At 33.9% G+C, this 25,546-nt stretch overlaps 1 protein-coding gene across 1 annotated transcript in view; it reads left to right on the top strand.

Annotated features, from left to right (window-relative positions):
* Positions 1 to 25,546, top strand: part of Col24a1 (collagen type XXIV alpha 1 chain) — a 367,698-nt gene that overhangs the window by 48,188 nt on the left and 293,964 nt on the right. The window contains exon 8 of the mRNA XM_076862570.1: positions 20,883 to 20,927. Coding sequence (XP_076718685.1) covers positions 20,883 to 20,927 — 45 coding nt within the window. The remainder of the gene's footprint in view (positions 1 to 20,882; positions 20,928 to 25,546) is intronic.

The raw sequence follows: 25,546 nt of genomic DNA on the forward strand, positions 1-25,546 counted from the left end.
ACCCTCCATTATGGATCAACATCTGTTTATCAGAGGAAATATTTGGTCTTTGTTTTGGGGGGTGGCTTATTTTACTTAGCGTGATATTTTCCAACTCCATCCTTTCATCAGCAAATCCATAATTTCATTCTTCTTTTAAGGATGAGTAATATTCCATTGTGTATATGTTCCACATTTTCTTTATCCGTTCATCTGTTGAAGGGCATCTAGTTGGTTCCATAGTTTAGTTATTGTGAATTGAGCTGCTATAAACATTGATGTGGCTGTGTCACTGTAGTATGCTGATTTTAAGTCCTTTGGGAATAAATCAAGGAGTGGCATAACTCGGTCAAATGATGGTTCTATTTCAAGTTTTCTGAGGAATTACTGCTTTCCAGAGTAGTGGAACCAATTTACAGTCCCACCAGAAATGTTTGTGTGTATCTTTCCCCCACATCCTCACCAACACTTATTATTGCTTGTATTCTTGGTAATTGCCATTCTGACTGGAGTAAGATGAAATTTTAGAGTAGTTTTTATTTGCATTTATCTAATTGCTAGAGGTGATGAATACTTTTTCATGTTTGTAGATCAATTGTATTTCTTTTTCTGTGAAGTGTCTGTTCAGTTTCTTAGCCCATTTAAACCATAATATTTAAATGTGATTAATTACATAAAGTATAAACTTTACTACTGGCTCTTTGGTACAAAAATTACTACGTAAGTAACAGTTGTACATAATGATCGGTAACAAGTCAGATCATTTTGTTCAAGTATGTTAGTGAATGCTCACTGGTTAGCAGTTGTTCAATTCATGCACAGACAAGCAAAGTATGCAGTTGTGCAGCTTCCTTTTCTCTCCCTGATAAACCTAGATGACGTTTTACCCAATGAATCATAAGAAGAAGCAGTTAGTTAACAAAGGTGAAAGTACAGCAAAGTAAAGGAAGATTTATACTACAGGAATTAAAATTAGAATAAAATGCAAGTGGAGTTATACAAGAAATAGCTGACTATGGCTAACATTCAAGAAACCTAATATGTGCAGCCAGAACTTAGTGAAGGTGAACTTTTTGACATAAATGAGGAAAGTAATAAGATAAAGATGTTCCAAAGGATGTGACATTGGCAAAAAAAATCTTGGAGTTATTTTATGACATTGAAAGTACAAAGGATAAAATGTGGGAAATGATCCAGACTTAGAAAGGAGTATGACAGTTTGCCAATGCACAGAAAATTATTTGCTTACTATGATAATTTAGACAAGAACAAAAAGAGAAGCAGTGAGTAAACAACTTTTCAAAGAAATGACATTCTAATTCTCAATGTTTCTGATATTTTTACTTATACTATACTAAATATTAGTTTTATATTTTTACATTTCCCTATATAATGTTAGAAAGCTATTGACATTTTAACAAAAATTTTTAAAGATCATGGATAATTCTATTTTTTCCATTATTTTTTTAAGCAACTAATTCTTTTTTAAAAAATTCTGTTGTTTTAGTTGTAGATGGACACAGTATCTTTATTTGTTTTTAATGTGGTGCTGAGGATAGAACCTAGTGCCTCACACATGCCAGGCAAGTGCTCTACCACTGAGCCACAACCCCAACCCCTTTCCATTGATTATTAAGATTTCTTTGTGTGGTTTCAGCTTGCACAGTCATTTTTATGATCTTATACTATTCTGCAAAGCAAGGAAGGCATGTATATGAATAATGTCCAGTTTTCCTTATGTATAAACACCTTTGGTACTAGGGGAAATTAGAAATTTGTTTCTTTTTTATCTCCTAATAGTTCTGATTTTGATTAAGTAGTGTATACTCTCCCATTTGGTCACCTATTGATGGTATTTGCTAGGGATCAAATTTTTATTCAAAAATATTAAAATTAAAATATATTAAAATCTTCAGAGAAAATTATATATTGTTAATGAAATTTTTAGTATTCTTGCTATGTGGGTATAGAAAACAATGATTCAATAGTATTTTTAAAAGATTATAATACAAACTAATTTTTGAAAATAAAATGCCATCTACCTAGATTGGAACAATGACAAAGCTTGAATGTAGGCAGTTTTCCCAGGAACTTATGCTCTTTAGAATTTTATGGACTGGTATTTAAATAGAAAATAAAGTAGGTGTATAGTCAAAAATTTAAGGAATAAATGAAGGTCTTTATAAAATAGTAGTGATAATTTCCATATGTTACAGATAAAAGAATATCACATTTTTTAAAAAAGGAAGTCTTTATTCTCTTTCTTATCTTTCATCTCAACATTAGAGAATTGAAATACCTATTAAATATTTGCTATCAGAATCTGTTTCCACCCAATTAATTTTCCATCTGTCTTTTCAATTCATTTATTCATATAGTTTCTGCACTTAGTTAATGAGCACCTACTATATTTTTTTTCTATAAAAGCTTCACTGATTTTATTGTCTCGAATATTTGTTCACATGTTTCTTTCATTGTTTTATATCTGGAATTTCGTTTTATGAGGAGAAAAATAATATAAGAATTATAAGTGTTTTCAGGTATAAGGCTTCCACCAATGGAATACAATGCCTATATCATGTCTTCTAACCCATGTGAACTTCCAGTTAAATCGGGTTAATGATTATATGCTGTCTCCAGGGAATACTGCAACTATAGTTCTTATTTTTATGCTTTTGTTAGTTCAGATAGTTACACATAATAATTGGGTTCTTTTGTCTGAATAAAATTCATTTTGACATAATAATGCATTCATGGAATTTAATTTGCTCCGTTTCAGTCCTTGGTGCCTCCTGTTTCCCTTCCCTTCTCCTTCCCCCTATACACCTTTCTCTTCTCTACTGATCTTCCATTTATTTATATATTTATTTATTTATTTGACTTTTGTTTTTTGGGGGGAATTGGCTTATTTTACTTAGTATGATAGTCTTCAGATCCATCCACTTAATGGTTAATGTCATAAAGTCATTTTTCTTTATGGCTCAGTATATTACATTGTGTATATATACCACAATTTCTTTATCCATTTATCTATTGATGGGCATCTAGATTGGTTACATAGCTTAGCTATTGTGACTTGTACTGCTATAAACATTGATATGGCTGCATCACTATAGTATGCTGATTTCAAATCCTTTAAATATGTGTGAAGGAGTAGGGTAATTGGGTCAAATGGTGATTCCATTTCTAGTTTTTTGAGAAAACTCCATACTGCTTTCCACGTTGGATGCACTTGTTTTTAGTCCCACCATCAGTGTACAACCATGTTTTTTTACCTACGATGTCCTCTTCAGTATTTTTGTTGTATATATTCTTCATAATTGCTATTCTGACTGGAGTGAGATGATTTCAGTGTTAATTTGTTAGAGATGTTGAACATTTTTCCATATATTTGTTAACCATTCATATTTCATCTTCTGAGAAGTATCTGTTTACTTCATTTGCTCATTTATTGATTGGGTTATTATTATTATTGTTGTTGTTATCATTATTATTAGTAGTGTTAAGTTTTTGGAGTTCTTTGTATATCCTTGAAATTAATGTCTTATCTGAGGTACAGGTGGCAAAGATTTTTCTTCCATTCTGTAGGCTCTCACTTCACATACTTTATTGTTTTTATTGTTTCCTTTGATGTGAGAAAGCTTTTTAGTTTGATGCCATCTTATTTATTGATTATTTATTTTACTTCTTGTACTGGACAGTCTTGTTAAGGAAGTCAGTTCATAAGTTGACATGTTGGAGTGTTGGGCCAATATTTTTGATCTAATTTCTAGGACTTTGATCCACTTTGATTTTATTTTTGTGCAGGTGAGAGAAGGGGCTAAATTTTATTTTACTACATATGGACTTCCAGTTTTCTCAGCACCATTTGTTGAAGATATATTATTTCCAATTATGTTTTTGGCACCTTTATCTAGTATGAGATAATTGTATTTGTGTGAATTACTCTCTGTGTCTTCTATTCTTTACCTTTGGTCTTCTTGCCTGTTTTGGTGCCAATACCATGCTGTTTTTATTACTGTTGCTCTGAAGTATAATTTAAGGTCTGGCATTGTGATGCCTTCTACTTTTCTCACTGAGGATTACTTTGGCTGTTCTTGGCCTATTATATTTCAAAAGGAAAATAAGGACTGATTTTTTAATTTCCATGAATAACAACATTAGAATTTTGATGAGACATCAAAATTGAATTAAATTAATATTAAATCTGCATAGTGCTTTTGGAATACAGCCATTTTGACAATATTAATTTTGACTACACAGGAAGATGGAAGGTCTTTTCATTTTCTGTGGTCATCTTCAAGTTCTTTCTTTAGTGTTTTATAGTTTTAATTATAGAGATCTTTCACCTCTTGTGTTAGATTGATTCCTAGCATTTCATTTTGCAGGGGGGCTATGATGAATGGGATAGTTTTCCTGATTTCTGTTACAACTGATTCATCATTGATATATAGGAATGCAATTGATTCACGTGGGTTAATTTTGTAACCTACTGCTTGGTGAATTCATTTATGAGTTCTAGAAGTTTTCTGAGTCTTTTAAATATAGGATCATGTCATCAGCAAACAGATGTACAGCTCTTCTGTTTCCATTTGTATTTCTTTAATTTATCTCTTTTGCCTAATTTGCTCTGGCTAGAGTTTCAAGGACTATGTTGAATAGAAGTGGTCAAAGATGGCATCCCTGTCTTGTTCCTGTTGTCAGAGGGAATGCTTTCAGTTTTCCTCCATTTGGAATGATGTTGTCCTTGGGTTTGTTATATATATAAATTTTTACAATTTTGAGTATGTTCCTTCAATTTCTATTTTTTCTAGTATTAAAAACATGAATTGTTGCTATATTTTGTGAAATGCTTTTTCTGCATCTATTGAGATAATCATGTGATTCTTATCTTTAAGTCTGTTTATGGGATGAATTACATTTATTGATTTCCATATGTTGATCCAACCTTGCAGCCCTGGGATGCAACCCACCCTCATGGTGTGTTATCTTTTTAATGTGTTTTTGTATGTAATTTTCCAGTATTGCAATATTAAGAATATTGCCTCAGTGTTCATCAAGGATATTGGTCTGAAGTTTTCTTTCCTTGATGTGTCTTATTCTCGTTGTTTTTATGTCAGAGTAATACTAGCTTCATAGATTGTGTTTGGAGGGTAACACCATTTTCTGCTTCATGGAATAATTTGAGGATGATTGGCATTAGCTCTTTTTTCAATTTCTGGTAGAGCTCTACTGAGAATCCATTCAGTCCTGGGCATTCTTTGCTTGTTGGCTTTTACTTGCATCTTCAATTTCCTTATTTAAAATTGGTCCCTTAAAATTTCTGTATCCTCCTGGTTCAACTCCGGTAGGTCATATGACTCTACAAATGTGTCAATATCTTCAGGATTTTCTACCTTATTGGAATATAAATTTTCAAAAGTTTCTGATGATCCTTTATAGTGGTGTCTGGTGATATTTCCTTTTTCATCTTGTATTTTAATAGTTTCAGTTTTTTTCTCCTCTTTTTGGTTAGCTTGGTTAAGGGTTTTATCAGTTTTGTTAATTTTCTTAAGTAAAAATCTTTCTGTTTTGTTGATTTTTTAAAAAAATTTTAAATTATAATTCATTGATTTTGGCTCTGATTTTAATTATATCCATTTTCTATTCATTTTTATTTTGATTTGTTCTTTTACCTAGGGCCTTGAGATGTAATGTTAAATTGTTTATTTGATGTCTTTCTATTTTTTAATGAATGAGGTCAATGCTATGAACTATTTTCTTAGAATGCATTCATAGTGGTTCAGAGATTTTGATATGTTCTGTCACTATTCTTATTTACCTCTAAGCATTTTTTTGATTTCACCCCTGATTTCTTCTGCTATCCATTCATCATTCATTAGCATATTATTTAGTCTTCAAGTGTTATTAAAGTAGCTTCTATTATTTATCTTATCATTGATTTCCAATTGCATTCTATTATGATCTGATAGGATGTAAGGAATTAGATCTCTGATTGTTTTTGTGATTTGTGTAAGTTACTTGTGGCCTAAGTTATAGTCTATTTTAGAAATGTGATTTCCTTAAGCAGTATGAAATGACCTTCTTTGTCTCTTCTGGTTAATTTTTGCTGAAAGTCTACTTCATCTTATAGACACCCCTTGGATCTTCTTTATTAGATCCAAATAAGTGATATTTTTTTTCCATCCTCCCATGTTCAGTCTAGGTATTTCTTTTCTAATGAGGCAAAATTTTGGGGACAGCATATTGTTGGGTCTTGTTTTCCAATCCAATCTGCCACTTTCTGTCTTTTTAAATTAAATTATTTATTTATTCTAATTTGTTATATATGATGGCAGAATGTAATTCATTTCATATTACACATATAGAGCACAATTTTTCAAGTCACTGGTTGTATACAAAGTATTTTCACACCATTTGTTTCTTCATACATGTAGTTAGGGTAATGATGACCATTGCATTCAACCACCTTTCCTACCCATGTGCCTCCTCCCTCTCTCTCCCTCCCCTTTATCCTTCATTCCTCCCACCGCCCCCCATCACCATTATGAGTCAGCATCCTCATATGAAAGAAATCACTCAGCGTTTTGTTTTTGGGGATTGGCTTATTTCACTTAGCATTATATTCTTTAACTCCATCCATTTACCTGAAAATGCTATGATTTTATTCTCTTTTAATGCTGAGTAATTTTCCATTGTGTGTGTGTGTGTGTGTGTGTGTGTGTGTGTGTATACCAAAGTTTCTCTATTCATTCATCTATTGAAGGGCATCTGGGTTGGTTCCATAATTTATTTATTGTGAATTGTGCTGCTATATACATTGATGTAACTGTGTCCCTGTAGTATGCTGTTTTTAAGTCCTTTGGGTATAAACTGAAGAGTGGGATAGCTGGGTCAAATGGTGGTTCCATCCCAAGTTTTCTAAGGAATCTACATATTACTTTTCAGATTGACTGTACCAATTTTCAGTCTCACCAGCAACGTATGAGTGTGCCTTTTTTCCGAAATCCTCGCCAACACTTATTGTTATTTGTATTCTTGATAGCTGCCATTTTGACTGTAGTGAGATGAAATCTTAGAGTAATTTGGATTTGCATTTCTCTAATTGCTAGAGATGTTGGACATTTTTTCATATATTTGTTGATTGTATATCCTCTTCTGAGAAGTGTCTGTTCAGGTCCTTGCCCATTTATTGACTGGGTTATTTGTTGTTGTTTTTTTTTAAATATTTTTGATGTTGAAGATTTTTGAGTGCTTATATTCTAGAGATTAGTACCTAACTGATGTGCTTGTCATAAAGATTTGCTCCCATTCTGTAGGTTCTCTACTCATGTCACTGATTGTTTCTTTTGCTGAGAAGCTTTTTAGTTTGAATCCATCTCATTTATTGATTCTTGGTTTTAATTCTTGTGCTATAGGAGTCTTATTAAGGAAGTAGGGAACTAATCCAACATGGTGGAGATTTGGGCCTACTTTTTCTTCTATTAGGTGCAAGATCTCTGGTTTAATTCCTAGGCCTTTGATCTACTTTGAGTTTTGTGCATGGTGAAAGATAGGGGTTTAATTTCATTTTGTTGCATATGGATTTCTAATTTTCCCAGCACCATTTGTTGAAGAGGGTATCTTTTTTCCAATGTATGTTTTTGGTGCCTTTGTCTAATATAAGATAACTGTAGTTATGTGGGTTAGTCTCTTTATCCTCTATTCTGTTCCATTGGTCTACAAGTCTATTTTGGTGCCAATCCCATGCTGTTTCTTTTACTGTTGCTCTATAGTATAGTTTAAGGTCTGGTATAGTGATGACACCTGCTTTACTCTTGCTGCTAAGGATTGCTTTAGCTATTCTGGGTCTCTTATTTTTTCAGATGAATTTCATGACTGCTTTTTCTATTTCTGTGAGGAATGTCGTCAGTATTTTAATTGGAACTGCATTAAATCTGTATAATGCTTTTTGGTAGTATGGTCATTTTGACAATATTAATTGTGCCTATTCTTGCCTATCTAAGAACAAGGTAGATCTTTCCATCTTCTAAGATCTTATTTAATTTCTTTCTGTAGTATTTTGTAGTTTTTATTTATTGTGTAGAGGTTTTTTTACATCTTTCGTTGATTCCCAAGTTTCTTTTCTTTCTTTTTTTTTTTTTTTGTGTGTGCTATTGTAAATAGGGTGGTTTCCTAGTTTTTCTTTCTGAGGATTTGTCACTGATGTACAGAAATGCCTTTGATTTATGGGTGTTGATTTTGTATCCTGCTACATTGCTGAATTCATTTGCTAGTTCTAGAAGTTTTCTGGTGGAACTTTTAGGGTCTTTAGTTATAGAATCATATCATTGGCAAATAGTGCTAATTTGAGTTTTTTTTTCCTATCCATATTCCTTTAATTTCTTTCATCTGTCTTTGGATGAATGAGCTCAGACCATTTGCATTCAATATTATTATTGAGAGTTTTTTTAATTTGTTGTCATTTTGATTTGTTTCTAGTTTTAAATTTGTATTAATTTCTCCTTTGACTATTATTCTAGTGTAATTCCTCCTTCTTCTAGTTTTCATATTTATTTTTATATCTTCTTAATTAGATATTTTATTGAGTATGTTTTCTAGAGTAGGCTTTCTAGTTATGAATTCTATGAACTGCTGTTTATTGTGGAACATTTTTATTTTATCTTCAATTCTAAAGCCTAATTTTGCTGCATATACTTGGTTGTCATCCATTTTCTTTCAGATCTTTGTGTATTTTTCCAAGACCTCCTAACTTTTAGGGTCTGGGTTAAAAAATTGGCAGAAATATGGATTGGTGTACTTATAAATGTCACCTGACATTTTTCTTTTGCAGCTTTAAAAATTCTATCCTTATTCTCTGTATTTGGCATTTTCTTCCCAGTATGTGTTGCTGTTGGTCTGTTGTAAATTTTTATGTTTGAAGCCATGTATGCCTCTTGTATTTGATTTTCCATTTCATTCTTAAAGCTTGAGAAATTTTCTGATATATTGCACTGAACAACTGTGCATTCCTTTATTTTTTATTTCAGAGCCTTTATCTCTATGAATCTTATATTTAGCCTTTTCATATTTTCTCATATTTCTTGAAAATTCTGTTCTTGCTTGGTCTCTTAACATCTTTTTTTCATGATCAACTTTGTATTCAAGATTACATATTTTGTCTTAATTGCCGTAAATTCTATCTTTAGAGTCATCTAGTCTTTTGGTGATTCTTTCCATTGAATTTTTAGTTTGAATTATTGATTCCTTCATTTTGAAGATTTTTGATTGCTTCTTTTTCAGAATTTCTATTTCCTCATTGAAATGATCATTCACTTGTATTTTTTCTCTGGTTTTACTCCTTACATCATCTTTTACCTTGTGGATCAGTTGAACTATGAACTTTCTAAATTCCTTCTCTGAAATTTACTCCACTATGGTGTCAGTGGATTCTCTTATTGAGGTATTTTGGTTATTTGGTATGGTTTTTTTCCTTTCTTTTTCATGGTTGTGTGTCCACCCATCTTTCCAAATGGATGTGAGTTAGCAGAGTTTTTACCTATAAACTAATAGTGTCCTTAAAGGTTTCTAGTATATCACAGTTTGGAGGGAGAGAAATGCTAATACCAAACAATTCAAACAATATATAGCATTAAACTAAATACTTAGTTCCTAATATGGTATCTACAATGGTAATTGGCACAGTAAATAGAATTGGTGCTATTAGCAAGTGAAATTACAATAGAATTTGGCTGTTAGGAAGAGAAAAGGAAGAAATAGAAACAAAGGGAACAGAAGAAGATAATACAAAAAAATCTAAATTTCTAATCAAAAACTCTAACCCTTCACAGAGAAAGGAAAAATAACTACCTTCAAAAAATGATAGAAATAAGAAAGACAGACAAATATGTATATGTATACTTGTGTGTGAACCATTCAGCACACAAGCAAACAACAAAAGATAAAGAAAAAGTAAAGAAAAAAATTTTTTTGATAAAAATTTAGGATATGTTTCCATTGCTGTGCTGAAAAATTGCCGATGAGAATATATGTTTGTTGTTTGTTCTCAATTGTCTTTCTTTGTGTTTCTTCTTGTATGTACTGCAACCAAGAGTGGTAACATCAGGCTATCAAATCCTTCTAATTTTTGTGTCAAGTTACCTGTTGGTGTTAAAAAATTTTTGACTTCCTTTCTTGGCAGTATGAGGTAGAGTGAATTGAAGAGTGTTATCTTTTCCACTGAAAGTGGGGTTGCTGTAGAGTTTTGTGAGGCGGATGGAATTCCTGAAGGTGGGGTTTAGGTTTAGGTAGGCCCCAGGTGCTTCATTGAATGGTGATTCAATCACTGCACCTCCAGGGCTTGGCAGCTGCTGATCCACACTGGGAAACTGCACCCCAGGATTCTTCCCTCAGTGAATCATGCAGTAGAGGAGCCAATCCTTTGCCCCAGCCCATCCACAGAACTTGCCCTTCCTGTCTTCCTGGGCTCAGTCCCCAAGTACAAAGTCACACCTGCCAGCTCAATCAAATTTCTGTCTTGCCCCAGGTGATCCTATGAGTTGCCAAAGTCAAAGTGGAGGAGAGAACCATGATCTCTTGGGTCTCTATGACCCATAGTCCCTTAGGTAACACACTGTCAGCATGATTTTCTTCTGGTTTCCTAAGCACACTCTGGGTCATGTGGCAGGCATCTGCCATGTCTATTTTTTGGACCTAGCTTGGATTTCTATGTGTAGGTTCCTAGACATGCTCCCACAGCTGTCAGCCACTGTTCCCAGACAGCAAGATCATTCCTGCCTGGGCTCTCCATGAAAATTTTACTGCATGAAGATATAATGTAGCACACTGTTTGGATGAGTCCTTCAATGTCCTTTATTTCTGATATCTCCATACCAAGACATTGCCATGGTGCCACCAAAAAATGCAGCTTTCCTAGTCCCTCTCCCCACTTTGCCCATGGTGGATCAGCTCCAGCAGCTGCCGACACTGGTGTTAGGCTTTCTTTTTTATTTTATTGTATCCAACCTTCTCAGTTCCCAAGCCATTCTAAGACTACAGTATTAAAAACCAGTAAAATCCCTCTTTTATCCATTTAACTGAGAAACTATTTATCTGCTTTCTTGGTCTCTTGCCTTAGAGCAGCTTAGAAAGCAACCTCCTCTATTCTGCCATCTTCCCTTCATTCTTTCTATTTTTATTAATATATCATAATTGTACATAGTAATTAGGTTTGTTAAGACAAAATCATACATGCAAGTAATTTGATTTTAATCCCCACTTCTTCCACTTTTCTTCCCCTTCTCCATCCCCATTCTTCCTCCTCTACTCTACTGTTCTTCCTTTCTCCTACATACATATGAAGGTGAAATTCCCTTTGGTACCTCTGTATATAAAAGTAACAGTATTTTATTAAATTCAATCCATTTATCTTCCCCTTTCCCTTCCTTCACCAGTCTCATTCTCCTTCTACTCCATTAATCTTTCCTGTCTCTTTATGTTAGCGGATTCCCATACCAACTGCCTACTATCCTTTGTTCTGTTCTCGCTTCCACATAGGAGAGAAAACATTGATCCTTGAATTTCTAAATTTGGCTTATTTCTTTTTTTTATATGAAATTATTTTAAATTTAATTCTCTTGGGATTTGAAGAGCATTGCTTTGTAAAATTTTATTAGTACATTATAGTCACTCAAATTGTTTTGACATAATCATACATGTGTGGAATATAATGTACTCCATTTCAGTCTCCAGTGTCCCCTTTTCCTTCTCTCTTCCTTCCCCCTATTCTCCTTCCTTTATGGATATTCCTTCCACTCATTTATTTATTTATTTATTTATTATTTTTTTTTTTCATCTTTCATACATTTTATTCAAGTGAGTTATGCACTTCGATTTTTACCCCAAATACAAATTGCAGAATCACATCAGTTACACATTCACAATGTTTACATAATGCCATATTAGTGACTCTTGTACTCTGCTGCCTTTCCTATCCCCTACTATCCCCCCTCCCCTCCCCTCCCATCTTCCCTCTCTACCTCATCTGTTGTTGTTCAGTTCTCTCCCTTCCCCCCGCTTTCCCCTCACAACCTCATATATGTGATTTCGTATAACGATGAGGATTTCCTTCCGTTTCCATGCAATTTCCCTTCTCTCTCCCTTTCCCTCCCATCACTCATCTCAGTTTAATGTTGATCTTTTCCTCATGCTCTTTCCCCCTGTTCAGTTCTTAGTTGCTCTCCTTAAATCAAAGAAGACATTTGGCATTTGTTTTTTAAGGATTGGCTAGCTTCATTAGCATAATCTGCTCTAATGCCATCCATTTCCCTGCAAATTCCATGATTTTGTCATTTTTTAGTGCTGCATAATACTCCATTGTGTATAGATGCCACATTTTTTTATCCATTCATCTATTGAAGGGCATCTAGGTTGGTTCCACAGTCTAGCTATTGTGAATTGTGCTGCTATGATCATTGATGTGGCAGTATCCCTATAGTATGCTCTTTTAAGGTCCTCAGGGAATAGTCCGAGGAGGGCGATAGCTGGGTCAAATGGTGGTTCCATTCCCAGCTTTCCCAGGAATCTCCATACTGTTTTCCATATTGGCCACACCAATTTGCAGTCCCACCAGCAATGTACAAGTGTACCCTTTTCCCCACATCCTCGCCAACACTTGTTGTTGTTTGACTTCATAATGGCTGCCAATCTTACTGGAGTGAGATGATATCTTAGGGTGGTTTTGATTTGCATTTCTCTGACTGCTAGAGATGGTGAGCATTTTTTCATGTACTTATTGATTGATTGTATGTCCTCTTCTGAGAAGTGTCTGTTCAGGTCCTTGGCCCATTTGTTGATTGGGTTATTTGTTATCTTATTGTTTAATTTTTTGAGTTCTTTGTATATTCTGGAAATTAGGGCTCTATCTGAAGTGTGAGGAGTAAAGATTTGTTCCCAGGATGTAGGCTCCCTATTTACTTCTCTTATTGTTTCTCTTGCTGAGAAAAAACTTTTTAGTTTAAGTAAGTCCCATTTGTTTATTCTTGTTATTAACTCTTGGGCTATGGGCGTCCTATTAAGGAATTTGGAGCCTGACCCCATAATATGTAGATCGGAGCCAACTTTTTCTTCTATCAGGTGCAGGGTCTCTGATTTGATATCAAGCTCCTTGATCCATTTTGAGTTAACTTTTGTGCATGGCGAGAGAAAGGGATTCAGTTTCATTTTGTTGCATATGGATTTCCAATTTTCCCAGCACCATTTGTTGAAGATGCTATCCTTCCTCCATTGCATGTTTTTAGCCCCTTTATCAAATATAAGAAAGTTGTAATTTTGTGGATTGGTTTCTGTGTCCTCTATTCTGTACCATTGATCCACCTGCCTGTTTTGGTACCAGTACCACGCTGTTTTTGTTACTATTGCTTTGTAGTACAGTTTGAACTCTGGTATCGCTATACCTCCAGATTCACACTTCCTGCTTAGAATTGCTTTTGCTATTCTGGGTCTTTTGTTATTCCATATGAATTTCATGATTGCTTTCTCTATTTCTACAAGAAATGCCGTTGGGATTTTGATTTGCATCGCATTAAACCTGTAGAGAAGTTTGGGTAATATCGCCATTTTGATGATGTTAGTTCTGCCTATCCATGAACAGGGTACATTTTTCCATCTTCTAAGATCTTCTTCTATCTCTCTCTTTAGGGTTCTGTAGTTTTCATTGTATAAATCTTTCACCTCTTTTGTTAGGTTGATTCCCAAGTATTTTATTTTTTTTGAGGATATTGTGAATGGAGTGGTTTTCCTCATTTCCATTTCAGAAGTTTTGTTGCTGCTATACAGGAATGCCTTTGATTTATGCGTGTTGATTTTATATCCTGCCACTTTGCTGAATTCATTTATTAACTCTAGCAGTTTCTTTGAAGACCCTTTTGGGTCTGTTAAGTATATTATCATGTCATCCGCAAATAGCGATAATTTAAGTTCTTCTTTTCCTATTTTTATGCCCTTAATTTCTTTTGTCTGTCTAATTGCTCTGGCTAGTATTTCAAGAACTAAATTGAATAGAAGTGGTGAGAGAGGGCATCCCTGTCTAGTTCCAGATTTTAGAGGGAATGCCTTCAGTTTTTCTTCGTTTAGAATGATGCTAGCCTGAGGCTTAGCATATATACCTTTTACAATGTTGAGGTAAGTTCCTGTTATCCCTAGTTTTTCTAGTGTTTTGAACATAAAGGGATGCTGTGCTTTGTCAAATGCTTTTTCTGCATCTATCGAGATGATCATATGATTCTTATCTTTAAGTCTATTGATGTGGTGAATAACATTTATTGATTTCCGTATGTTGAACCAGCCTTGCATCCCAGGGATGAATCCTACTTGATCATGGTGCACAATTTTTTTGATATGCTTTTGCATTTGATTCGCCAGGATTTTATTGAGAATTTTTGCATCTAAGTTCATTAGAGATATTGGTCTATAGTTTTCTTTCTTTGAAGTGTCTTTGTCTGGTTTTGGGATCAGGGTTATGTTGGCCTCATAGAATGAATTTGGAAGAGCTCCTTTTTCTATTTCTTGAAATAGCTTGAAAATTATTGGTATTAATTCTTCTTTGAAGGTTTTGTAAAACTCTGCTGTATACCCATCCAGTCCAGGGTTTTTCTTAGTTGCTAGTCTTTTGATGGCCTCTTCAATTTCTTCTTTTGTTATTGGTCTGTTTAAATTGTGTCTTCCTGACTCAATCTGGGCAGATCATATGACTTGAGAAATTTATCGATATCTTCACTATCTTCTATTTTATTGGAATATAGGGTTTCAAAATACTTTTTAATTATCTTCTGTATTTCTGTAGTGTCTGTTGTGATATTGCCTTTTTCGTCCTGTATGTTAGTAATTTGCGTTCTCTCTCTTCTTCTCTTCGTTAGCATGGCTAAGGGTCTGTCGATCTTATTTATTTTTTCAAAGAACCAACTTTTAGTTTTATCAATTTTTTCAATGTTTTTTTTTGTTTCAATTTCGTTGATTTCCGCTCTGATTTTAATTATTTCTTGTCTTCTGCTACATTTGCTGTTGTTTTGCTCTTCCTTTTCTAAGGTTTTAAGATGTAGTGTGAGTTCATTTATTTGTTGGTTTTTTCTTTTTTTGAGGAATGAACTCCAGGAAATGAATTTCCCTCTTAAAACTGCTTTCATTGTGTCCCATAGATTCCGGTATGTTGTGTCTGTATTGTCGTTTATCTCTAGGAATTTTTTGATTTCCTCCTTTATATCTTCTGTAACCCATTGATCATTCAGTAACATATTGTTCATTTTCCAGGTGATGCAGGATTTTTTCTTCCTTCTTTTATCATTGATTTCCAGTTTCATTCCATTATGGTCAGATATGGTGCATGGTATTATCTCCACACCTTTATATTTACTGAGAGTTGCCCTATGGCATAATATATGGTCTATCTTTGAGTAGGATCCATGTGCTGCTGAGAAGAATGTGTATCCACTTGATGATGGTTGATATATTCTATATATGTCGGTTAAGTCTAGGTTATTGATTGCGTTATTGAGTTTTATAGTTTCTTTGTTCAGCTTTTGTCTAGAGGATCTGTCCAATGGCGAGAGTGGTGTGTTGAAGTCCCCCATAATTATTGTGTTGTGGTCTCTTGAACTTGAGGAGAGTTTGTTTTATGAACGTTGCAGCACCATTGTTTGGTGCATTCAAATTGATAATTGTTTTGTCTTGATGGTGGATGGTTCCTTTTAACAGTATATAGTGTCCTTCTTTATCCCTTTTGATTACCTTAGGTTTGAAGTTGACTTTATTCGATATGAGTATGGCCACTCCTGCTTGCTTCCGAGGGCCATGTGAGTGGTATGATTTTTCCCAACCTTTCACCTTCAGTCTGTGTATGTCTTTTCCTATCATATGAGTCTCCTGAAGGCAGCATATTGTTGGATTTGTTTTTTTAATCCAGGTTACTAGCCTATGTCTCTTGATTGGTGAATTTAAGCCATTAACATTTAAGGTTACAATTGAAATATGGTTTGTACTTCCAGTATGTTTATTTATTTATTTATTTTAGATTGGCTAGTTTTCCCTCTTTGGTTATTTTTCTCCCCCTTTACTGAGATACCTCCCACTGTTAGTTTTGGGCGCTATTTTTCAATTTCTCTTCTTGTAATATTTTGCTCAAAATGCTTTGCAGTGCTGGTTTTCTGGCTGCGAATTCTTTTAGCTTTTGTTTATCGTGAAATATTTTAATTTCATTGTCAAATCTGAAGCTTAGTTTTGCTGGATACAGTAATCTTGGTTGGAATCCATTATTTTTCAGTGTTTGAAAATACGTTGTTCCAGGATCTTCTCGCTTTCAAAGTCTGTGATGAAAAATCAGTCGTTAACCTAATTGGTTTACCCCTAAATGTACTCTGCCTCCTTTCTCTCGTAGCTTTTAGTATTCTCTCCTTGTCCTGTATGTTAGCTATCTTCATAATTATGTGCCTTGGAGTTGGTCTATTATGGTTTTGGATGTTTGGGGTCCTGTAAGCTCCCAGGATTTGGCAATCCATTCCATCTTTCATCTCTGGGAAGTTTTCTAGTATTATCTCATTTAATAAGCTATCCATTCTTTTGGACTGAACCTCTGTGCCTTCTTCTATCCCAATGACTCTCAAATTTGGTCTTTTGATGAGATCCCATATCTCTTGGATAGATTGCTCGTGAGATTTAAGCATCTTTTCTGTGTTGACTATATTCTTTTCAAGTTGATAAACTTTGTCTTCATTATCTGATGTTCTGACTTCTACTTGATCTAGTCTGTTTGTAATATTCTCATTAGCGCTTTTAATCTGATTTATGGTTTCTTGCATTTCTATGATTACAGCTTGATTTTTTTTTTAACACCTCTATCTCCTGGTAAAGCTCATTCTTTGCGGATTGAATTTGTGTGGTTAATTCCTTTTCAAAATATACTTTCAATGCTTGGATTTGCTGTCTCATGTCTTCTCTAATATTCCATTCCATCTGAGTTAGGTATGCCTTGATTTTTTTCTCTGTCCATGTTTCCCATTCTTCTAGGTCCTCCTGTATATTTAGGTTGTCCTGCATTGTTTGTAACCCTTTTTTCCCTTGTTTTTTCATATTGTTAACGTTGCTTTCCAGATCTGTTTGACTGCTTTGTAACTGCTTTCTCCTATACATTTATTTTGGCTTTGTATATCTCTGTTGTCTCTCTTTTGTGGTGGGAGATTATGCCTAGAAATGTTGGGCTTTGTTGTACTTTAAAGCTGATTCATTCAATTCATATAAGGCTTCTAGGATCTGTATGCATATAATGATTTGCTGTTTGTTCCTAGGACTATATGTTTAGGTTAGCTGCTCTGGTGGTAGGATGGTTAGTATGTCTTGGCTACTTTAGAAGATTGCTCCACTGAAGGTGGATACTACCAGGCAATTGGATCAGGGTGTTGGTAGTAGCTAGGTATTTAGGAGTCTTATAGACAGCCTCGAGACATTCACCTATTTGCATTTAGACAGTTACACGAAATGGAAGATGTAATGCTTGGGATGAAAGTTGGGGGGTAGGGGAATGAAGGTGCTGCTAAAGTGGATTCTGCTGGGAAGGAATTCCGCCGGCCGAACTCCGATGACGTCACCTCTCTGCTCTGGCGGGCCCCAGGCTCCTTGACGGAGTGTCCTAAGGGAGGGGTGGGACTGGTCTGGCCCCGTTGGCCTCCGCTCCTGGCTCCTGGAGGCTTGGCTAAAGACTTCTTCCTGCCAAGCTGCGTCTCGGAGTCTAGCAGGACCCAGTCACTTTGGCTGCGGGCGGGTGGACGGATCTGCAGCTGAGCCCACGGTGCGCGGACTGTGGATGGTGGATCCGCGTCTCGGCTTCTCAGCTTATTTCACTTAGCATTATTTTCTCCATTTTCATACATTTACTGGCAAATGCCATTTTTTTCATTCTTATTTATGGCCAAGTAAAACTTCATTTTGTTTATATACCTTTTTTCTTCATTCATTCATCTATTGACAAGCATCTGTTTTGATTCCATAATTCATAAATTATGAATTGTGCTGCTATGAACATTGAGGTGGCTGTATTGCTATAATATGCTGATTTTAGATATTTTTAATTAATACCAAGGAGTAGAATAAATGGGTCATATGGTAGTTGCATTCCTAGTTTTTTGAGGAATCTCCACACTGCTTTTCAGAGTTATTATACTAATTTGTACTCCCACCAACAATATAGGAGAATATCTTTTCCCCCATATCTTCACCAGCACTTATTATTACTTGTGTTTCTAATAAGTGCCATTGTAACTAGAGTGACTTAAAATTAGTGTAGCTTTCATTTCCATTTCCCTAATTGCTAGAGATCCTGAACATTTTTTTTCATATATTTGTTGGCCATTTGTGTTTTTTCTTAATATAGTGTAATATAGTGTATTATATTCTTAATATGTTTTTGAATGTGGTTTGCTAATATTCTATTAGAAATTTTTGCATCTGTGTTCATCAGTGATATTCATCTATAGTTTTCTTTCCTAGATGGGTCTTTGTCTGGTCTTGGCATCAGGGTTATACTGGCTTTATGGAATGTTCCTTTCCTTTCAATTTCATGGGGTATACTTCTTTTTGTGGATGAGGTTGAACTTGTTGATGAGAATAAGAACAGGTTCCATCTGATTATGAGACTGTTAGAAGCATATAAAGCAACTAACTAGAAAAGTAGGTTACTTGATTCTTGATAAATATATAAAAATGTTATTATTCTATCAGAGTTTGTTCAGTTCATTTAATTTCTTCAAGCTCAGTTTCCTTGTCTGTAAAAATGGGAACAATACTCATTTTATAGTATTGTTGTAATGATGAACTGAGATGTTTGGAAATGACACAATGCCTGGCACATAGTAGTAGCTCAGTGAAGTTCATTCATTAGCTCCTTTCCTTTTTTATGTTCTTTCTCATGACTACTACTTTGTTGATCTCTTTCTAATAGCCTAATCACAAAGAAACTGACTACCAAAGAACATACTTTTTCCTATTCCCTCTAGTTTTTCCTTCTTTTACTTCTTTTTTACTTTCATACTATATAGATAATAAGCTTTTTTCCCTTCAAACTCTTTTTTACTTTTCTCGGGTTTCTTTCTTAGTCCACTTTGTTGCTATAACAATGCCTGAGACTGAGTAATTTATAAGGAAAAGAGGTTTATTTTGGCTCATGATTCTGGAGGCTGGAAAGTTCAAGAACATGATGTTAGTGTCTGCTTGCCACATGCTGATTCAACTCATGGTAGAAAGTAGAGATGCAAAAAGGCAAGTGAAAGAGGCAAAGCATACTGTTAGAAAAGAATATGTTTTTGCAGTCCCTTGAGGGGGAGAAATCACTCCTGGGAGAAAGGCATTAATCCTTCTCAAGAATCTAATCATGTCTTAAAGGCCCCATCACCTCTAAGCACTGTTACAGTGGGAATCAATTTTCAGCATGAGTTTTGACAGGGACAAACCACACTGAAACCATAACAGTTCCCAAGAGACTTCTCTACTTAAATATTTTACTGTAGTATGAAGTTTAACATCTCAAATCTTCTGAAATCATTCCCTTAATTTTCAGATAAGTTCATTTACTCATTTACCCATGGTCTAATCAAAGCATCTTTTCCTTCTCTAACCCATTAATTCAAGCTCATATTTTCTAACAAAATATCTTGATTAGGGCTGGGGTTGTAGCTTGCCTCACATGTAGAAGGCACTGGGTTCGATCCTCAGTACCACTAAAATAAAATAAAATAAAATAAAATAAAGGTATTGTGTACATCTACAACTAAAATAAATAAATAAATAAAATTATCATTGATTAATCCTGAATAATTCTTTCACTCCATTTAACCATATATTCTGTGACTCTAAAAACTTGTCTGATGCATGCTAATGGAACACTTTTAACATTTGTAAACCATGATTTATTTAAGGCTTTTGAGTTACATCTTTTAAATATTCTATGGTATTTAAAAATTTTTTTTTCATCAGTGCATCTATGAGGTGCTTAAGAAAAGGAACTTCTTGGGCCTGGGGTTGTGGCTTGGTGGTAGAGTGCTTGTCCAGCATGTGTGAGGGACTGGATTCAAGCCTTTGCACCACAAAAATAAATAAATTAATTAATTAATTAAAGTATTGTGTTCATATACAACTAAAAAAAATTTAAAAAAAAGAAAAGATTTTTTTTCTCTTTTATGTGAGCCAAAATCTGGGAGACAGTAGGGAAATTCTCTGATGATTGATTAAAACTATATAAATAAGCTCTAAAGTTATCTTTTATTTCCTTCTTCCTATCTTTTACATTTTTCTTTCTTTTCTGGAGGAAGAAAGATATTATTCATTTGACTTTGCTTTTTTGTTTCTAATTTTTTAGATGGCTTTATAGGTTTTTGATAAACCTGTGAGCAGCCTTTTTTCATTTGAGTTAGCTCATTGATGAAGTGTTATGACACTGATTTAATGGATTAGAGAAACTGCCTGGATATGATCCAGTTTTTCAATAATAAGAAATTATGTCTTAGGGCATTTTGTTTCAGCATTATTGAACAAAAAACCTCAGAAAACTTAACAATTTCATTGCTAGGTATAAATCTTTTCTAAAAGATACTGTGTTTTATTTTCTATTAAATATTAAGCTACAATTTTAGTTGATTAAAAAATCATTTAAACAACACTCAAAATGAATCAACAATTGTAATAAGAATTAATTTACTATTTAATAATATAAGTTATTATTAAATAAAAAGTTAAATTTAATAAGAAATAAATTAGTAAGAATTAAATTTGTATTGATGAGAGAATTGAAAAGTTACAGTAAAGAGAAACATAGAACTTATGTTTAGTCATTTGACTTATATAAGTTTACTTTTCAAAGTATATTTTTATCTTTTTTCTTATAGGGTCTTAAAGGATATCCAGGGCTCCCAGGGCACTGTGGTGAACAAGTAAGTATTTTCTTTATAAGACTTATATCTTCTCCAGTATAAGTTACATTTTAATGTACTTTGTTGAGAGATAATTTCTCTCTACCTTTTCATTTTTATTCTCAGTGATTTGGGCTCTATTTAATACAAGACATCCTTTTAATTGATTAGTTGTAGATTTTTTCCAAAAACATTTAAAACATAATATTTTACTATTATTCAATTTTACTGTGTGTGTGTGTGTGTGTGTGTGTGTGTGTGTGTGAGTTTTTCAGAACACTAGTTCTTAAACTTATGTCATTCACAGGCCCCTTTGAGAACCTTATAAATGCTGTAAACCCTTTCCAGGAAATACACATATCCCTGATTTTTTAATGCAATTTCAGGGGCTTTTCTGTTCACTAAACCTAATTAATGACTGTTAATTCCCTGACACTTGCATAAGAAAATCAAGTAAATTTTAATAATTATTCAGTTTAGAATGGTACCTATATTATTGTCCATAATATACGTGTACCCTATTTAAAAGCCAAAATAATTTTGGAACTGTTTAGTTTTTGATCATGTTTTTGCTTCTCACTCTCACAGGAAAATAATATACCATCATGTCATAGAATAAAACAGAGTCCTATCTCTGATTTTCAACATAGAATATACTAAGCCATATGAATAAAAAAGGGACAAAAATAGAATTTATAAGCTAATTAAAATGATGGATAGAATTATCAAGATTCAACAAAGAGCTTCAGGAAGCCCTAAAGGGAAGTCCAGGAAGAAAAGTGATGATTGGTCCCTGAGGAAAAGATCCAAATGAAAAAACAAAGCCAAGTTTTTCATTCACTCATTTAAGTGGGACAGTACACGGTCCAGTTCTTGAAACACAATTTTACAAGATTACTAGACATGGCAATTACTAGACTTGGCAACAAACCAATATATGTATCTGTAAAAGGTGAAATCTCAGTTTCTTGAAGATTAAACAAGTGCCAAAAAGCATTTGAACATTAATGTGGAAAAAAATATGAGAACTGGTAGGAATTAGTCCCTAGGGAAAAAAAGAAAATCCTTAGAATACTGTTTTGGCAGAAAAGTATGGATTTCAATGAAGGAAACCTGATACTTCACAAGTCAATGAAAAATTGGCCATGTGTCAGTATCGACCTGTTCTCTCACAATTGCTCTAATACCTAGTTCTTATCACGTACATATTATTACTCTTATGGTAGATGTTTTCTAGAAGAGTCTGAAATTAGTTTTAAATGTTGTAAAATATATTTTGGAATCAGTTTTTTTTTCTGTTTGTTTCTTAAGAGAAGAGCCAAAATTTGAGTTAACTTTGAGGAACAACTGAAATGACTTTGCATTTTAACTGTGAACATATCATTGACTATAGGAGAAGCATAACTGATTTGCTAGAAGACATTCATTTCTGAAAAATTTGTAAATAAATTGGTCAGCAAACATTTGGTAAAGCAATTATTTCATCTGTGTGAGTTGTAGTAATAAGAGCTCTTTAAGCCCCTATTATTTGCCAGGTGGTACTTCCACCAATGACAACTTATAGTAGTATAATTATTTATTCAATATTTTACATCCCCAGTACTACCAAAAAATATTTTACATACATTAATTAATTTAATACTCAACAACACTTGTTATTGCAGTTACTTACACTTTTAAAGATATTTCTATACGATTTTTTCTATATAATAATTTCATGACTTAGTTGTTATTCTATTTTTTCATTTTTTTTAATTTTGATTTGTTACATATGACAATAGGATGCATTGCAATTCATATTATGCATATAGAGCACAATTTTTTATATCTATTTTATTGGAGTACATGTATTCAGAATAATTTCTAATTATCTCCTGTATTTCTATAGTGTCTATTGTGATATTTCCTTTTTTAATATGTATGTTAGTAATTCGAGTTTTCTCTCTTTTTCTCTTCATTAGCATGGCTAAGGATCAGTCATTTTTTTCTTTTTTCAAAGAACCAACTTTTTGTTTTGTCAATTTTTCAATTATTTCTTTTGTTTCAATTTCATTGATTTCAGCTCTAGTTTTAATTATTTCCTATCTTCTACTGCTTTTGGTGTTGATTTGTTCTTTTTTTTCTAGGGCTTTTAGATATAATGTTAAGTCATTTATTTGTTGACTTTTTCATCTTTTAAGGAATGAACTCCATGCAAGGAACTTTCCTCTTAGAACTGCCTTCATAGTGTCCCAGAGATTTTTGTTATGTTCTATCTGTATTCTCATTCACCTCTAAAATTTTTTTAATCTCCTACTTGATGTCGTCTGCAACCTGTAGTTCATTCAGTAGCATATTATTTAGTCTCCAGGTGTTGGAGTAGCTTTTATTTCTTATTTTATCATAGATTTCTCATTTCATTCCATTATGATCTGATAGAATACATGGTAGTATCTCTACTTTTTTATATTTGCTACGAGCTGCTTTGTGACATAATATATGGTCTATATTAGAGAAAGATCCATGTCCTGCTGAGAAGAAAGTGTATTTGCTTGTCAAGGAATGAAATATTCTATATGTGTCAGTTAAGTCTTAAGATATTTATTGTATTATTGAGTTATATTCTTTCTTTGTTCAGTTTTTGTTTGGAAGATCTATCAAGTGGTGAAAGAGGTTAGTTAAAGTCACCCAAAATTAATTATTTGTTGTGGTCTATTTGACTCTTGAACTTGAGGAGAGTTTGTTTAATGAACGTAGATGCTCCATAGTTTGGGGGCATATGTATTTATAATTGTTATGTCTGTTGGCATATGGTTTTTTTGAGTAGTATGTAGTGTCCTCCTTTAACCCTTTTGATTAACTTTAGGTTGAAGTCTATTTTATTTGATATGAGGATGGAAACCCCTGCTTGCTTCCACAGTTCATGTGAGTTGTATGATTTTACCCAACATTTCATCTTCAGTCAGTAGTTGTCTTTTCCTATGAGATGAGTCTCTTGGAGGCAGCATACTGTTGTGTCTTTTTTTTTTTTTTTTTGATCCAATATGCTAGTGTATGTCTTTTGATTGCTGAGTTTAGGTCACTAACATTCAGGGTTATTATTGAGACATGATTTGTATTCCCAGTCATTTTTGTTTATTTTTGGTATTTAACTTGACTTGGTGTCTCCTCTGATTAATTTTTCCTTTAGTGTAATACCTCCCTCTGCTGATTTTCATCATTGTTTTTCATTTCCTCTTCATGGAATATTTTACCAAAGATGTTCTGTAGTGCAGGCTTTCCAGTTATACATTCTTTTAACTTTTGTTTATCATGGAAGGTTTTTATTTCATCATCAAATCTAAAGCTTAATTTTGCTGGATATAAGATTCTTAGTTGGCATCCATTTTCTTTCAGAGCTTGGTATATGTTGTTCCATGTTCTCCTGTCTGGGTTGAAAAAATTGATCTCCCCCTATATGTGATTCCTCTCTCTTGCACCTTTTAAGATTCTTTCTTTATTCTGTATGCTAGGCATTTTCATTATAATGTGCCTTGATGTAGATCTGTTGTAATTTTGTACATTTGGTGTCCTGTAAGCCTCTTGTTTTCGGTTTTCCAATTCATGCTTCATTCTTGGGAACTTATTATCTCATTGAAGAGATTATGCATTCCTTAGGCTTGAAACACTGTGCCTTCCTCTATCCCAATAACTCTTATATTTGGTCTTTTGATGCTATCCCATAATTCTTGGATGTTCTGTTCATGCTTTCTTACTATCTTCACTGTGTGGTCAACTTTATTTTCCAGACTGTATACTTTGTCTTCATTATCTGACATTTTTTCTTCCAATGATCTAGTCTGTTGGTTATGCTTTCTCTTGACTTTTTTTATTTGGTTTATTGTTTTCTTAATTTCAAGGATTTCTGACTGTTTTTTTTTTTTTCAGAGTCTCTGTCTCTTTCTTGAAGTAATCTTTTGCTACCTATGTTTGCTCTCTTATCTCTTTGTTGGAGTGATCAATTTTTGCCTGTATTTGCTCATTTAGGTCATTCTTTAATTCACAGATCATTTTAATTATGAACCTTCTGAAGTCCTTGTCTGATATTTCATCAACTTTGCTATCCATGGGTTCTGTTATTGTGGTGTCCTGGTTTGTTTGGGGTACTTTTCTCCCTTGTTTTTTATGTTGTCTCTGTGTCTTCCTTTCTTGCAGTGTGGATCTGATATATTATAGTTTCTACCCTCCATTCTTGTAGTTACCCTGCAGATTATCTGTACCTTACCATGATGTTGAGCTTCCAGATCCTGCTGGTGCCCCTCAATATATGCTACTGCAACTAAAGGTGGTGGTGGCAATAGCTGAAATAACTTGATATAATAGTGAAGGTGCCCCAAGGAGGATGCAGTGTCTTACAGAGATGGGGCTGAAAGGGTGGGCTTTACACTGTCTTTGGCATGCCTGCTCTGAAATGTAGCTGCTTCTATAGCCCCTGTCTGTTGTTAAAAAGGTAGGGGCTACTGCATGGGGAAAGCTATGGTGATGCCTGCAGTGTCCCAAGATGGAAGTGGGTTAGGCTTGGGCTGCCAGGTGTGTGAGGGAGGCGGTGGTGAACTCTGACTTACCCTGGGCCTGGATCCCACATATATTGGTGTGGGTGGATCTAGTCTGGGCTTGAGCTC

The sequence above is a fragment of the Callospermophilus lateralis genome, chromosome 7 (genome assembly GCF_048772815.1).
Source record: "Callospermophilus lateralis isolate mCalLat2 chromosome 7, mCalLat2.hap1, whole genome shotgun sequence".
Lineage (NCBI taxonomy): Eukaryota > Metazoa > Chordata > Mammalia > Rodentia > Sciuridae > Callospermophilus > Callospermophilus lateralis.